This window comes from Condylura cristata, unplaced genomic scaffold (assembly GCF_000260355.1).
Source record: "Condylura cristata isolate star-nosed mole 26May11 unplaced genomic scaffold, ConCri1.0 scaffold00032, whole genome shotgun sequence".
Classification (NCBI taxonomy): Eukaryota; Metazoa; Chordata; class Mammalia; order Eulipotyphla; family Talpidae; genus Condylura; species Condylura cristata.
Genome location: NW_004567133.1, coordinates 20,514,614 through 20,516,149, shown reverse-complemented (window position 1 = coordinate 20,516,149; position 1,536 = coordinate 20,514,614). Strand labels below are relative to the sequence as shown.

The window sequence follows — 1,536 nt, the reverse complement described above, 5'->3', positions numbered from 1 at the left end:
CAGGCGCCCGCTCTCGTGGCGCAGCCGCTCGGACCCGTCGCGGTCGGCGAAGGCCTGGTAGTAGCGGGCGTAGCAGCCCTGGCACCACTCGTCCTCCAGGTACTTGGCCGTGCGGAAGCCGGCGGTGGCCAGGCCGGCGGACGTGTGGGCGCCCGTGTTGCGGGCCACCTCGTGCTCCTTGCGGGGCAGCTCGTGAGCGGGCACCGTCTGCGGGGCGGGCGGCTTGGTCAGCAGCACGTCCGGCGGCACCATGGTGCCCACGGGGCAGGGGGGAGGCGCCCCTGGCGCCAGGCACAGGGCCGAGCCGGCCGGCGGATCCCCACAGCTGGCCATGCTGTGGCGGGAGACCAGACAGGTACACACACCCCGTTGCTGGGCAACGGCTGCCCCCCACCTGCTCTCTTAAAGGGCCAGGCCGCCCAGCCAGAGGCTCGTGTCCAGCAGAACAGGCTCAGCGGCGGTTCTGGGCCAGCCGGCCGGGCCTCTCTGGCCCCAGAGGCTCGATGCTTGGTGGGTGGCCTCACTGCCCAGCCCTCTGTCCTGGCCCTGCCCTCCAGCTGCCCCTGTCCTCAGCTCACATTCTGGGGGCCCATCTGGGTGGACAGGCGGGGCTGTCGGGGTATCCTTGGGGCCACTGGGGCCCCTGCCTGACAGCACCCTCACGGCTGAAGAGCGGGGTTCCCCGCCGCATCTCCAGCGCCCCCTGGTCCTGCGGTCAGGCCCCGGGCTCCCGCGCTGTGGTGGGCTCGGGTGGCCCACCTGTGCCCTCAGACCAGGCTGGCCCAGCAGAGCGGCTCCTGGGCTGCGTCCACCCGGGGCTGGGGCCTGGGACAGCTGCCCAGCGTGGCCAGCAGAGGGCACCGTTGGCTGCCGGATGCCACACAGACCGGCAGCCAGAGTCCTCCCTGTGCTAGCCGGGCCAGTCCTGCCTAGATGTCCCCTGAGCCCTCTATGCCTGGGGCTCCCGCAAGCCCAGAGCCCCCCAGGACCCCCCCCGCCGGCCCCGCCGGCCTCCTCAGCCGTGGCCTGGTCCCGGCGGTGGCCGGGCTCGCCAGGCCTCTCCGGACAGCATGGCCGCCTGTCCTCGGCCGTGGACTGGACGTCCCTGAGGGGCCTGGGGCTCTGGCTGCTGGACCATCTGCCACCCCGAGCTGCGGAGTCCCCGACGTGGGGTACTCCAGCGTGGAGCTCGGGGTGACTGGCCGCACCTGTGCTTCCCAGCACCCCACGGCCTGTATTGGCGCGGCCCGTTGGGACCTGACCAGGACACTCACGCCAGCCTCCTCCCCTGGCCACCTCCTGCCTCAGCGTCTCGCGGCCGGGCCGCAGTGGCCTGTCCAGCTGGCCTGGGGCAGCGGAGTGCCGGGTGGTGGCCCCAGGAGCACGGGATGGCCCTCTGCCCACTCCATCTGCTCAAGCTGCCCAGCGGGCCCAGCGGCCACGCGCAGCCCAAGGCCACTCGGCGCGAGGGGCCGAGCGGGCCAGAGCAGAGACTGGCCAGCGGCCCTCCCGCGCCCCAGGCCCCACCTGCAGCCC

At 73.7% G+C, this 1,536-nt stretch overlaps 1 protein-coding gene across 1 annotated transcript in view; it reads right to left on the bottom strand.

Annotated features, from left to right (window-relative positions):
* The window catches only part of TEKT4 (tektin 4), a 14,849-nt gene extending 14,579 nt beyond the window's left edge, over positions 1–270 (bottom strand). Inside the window, exon 1 of the mRNA XM_012731707.1 lies at positions 6–270. Coding sequence (XP_012587161.1) covers positions 6–252 — 247 coding nt within the window. The 5' untranslated portion in view covers positions 253–270. The remainder of the gene's footprint in view (positions 1–5) is intronic.
* Positions 271–1,536: the final 1,266 nt, after the last annotated feature.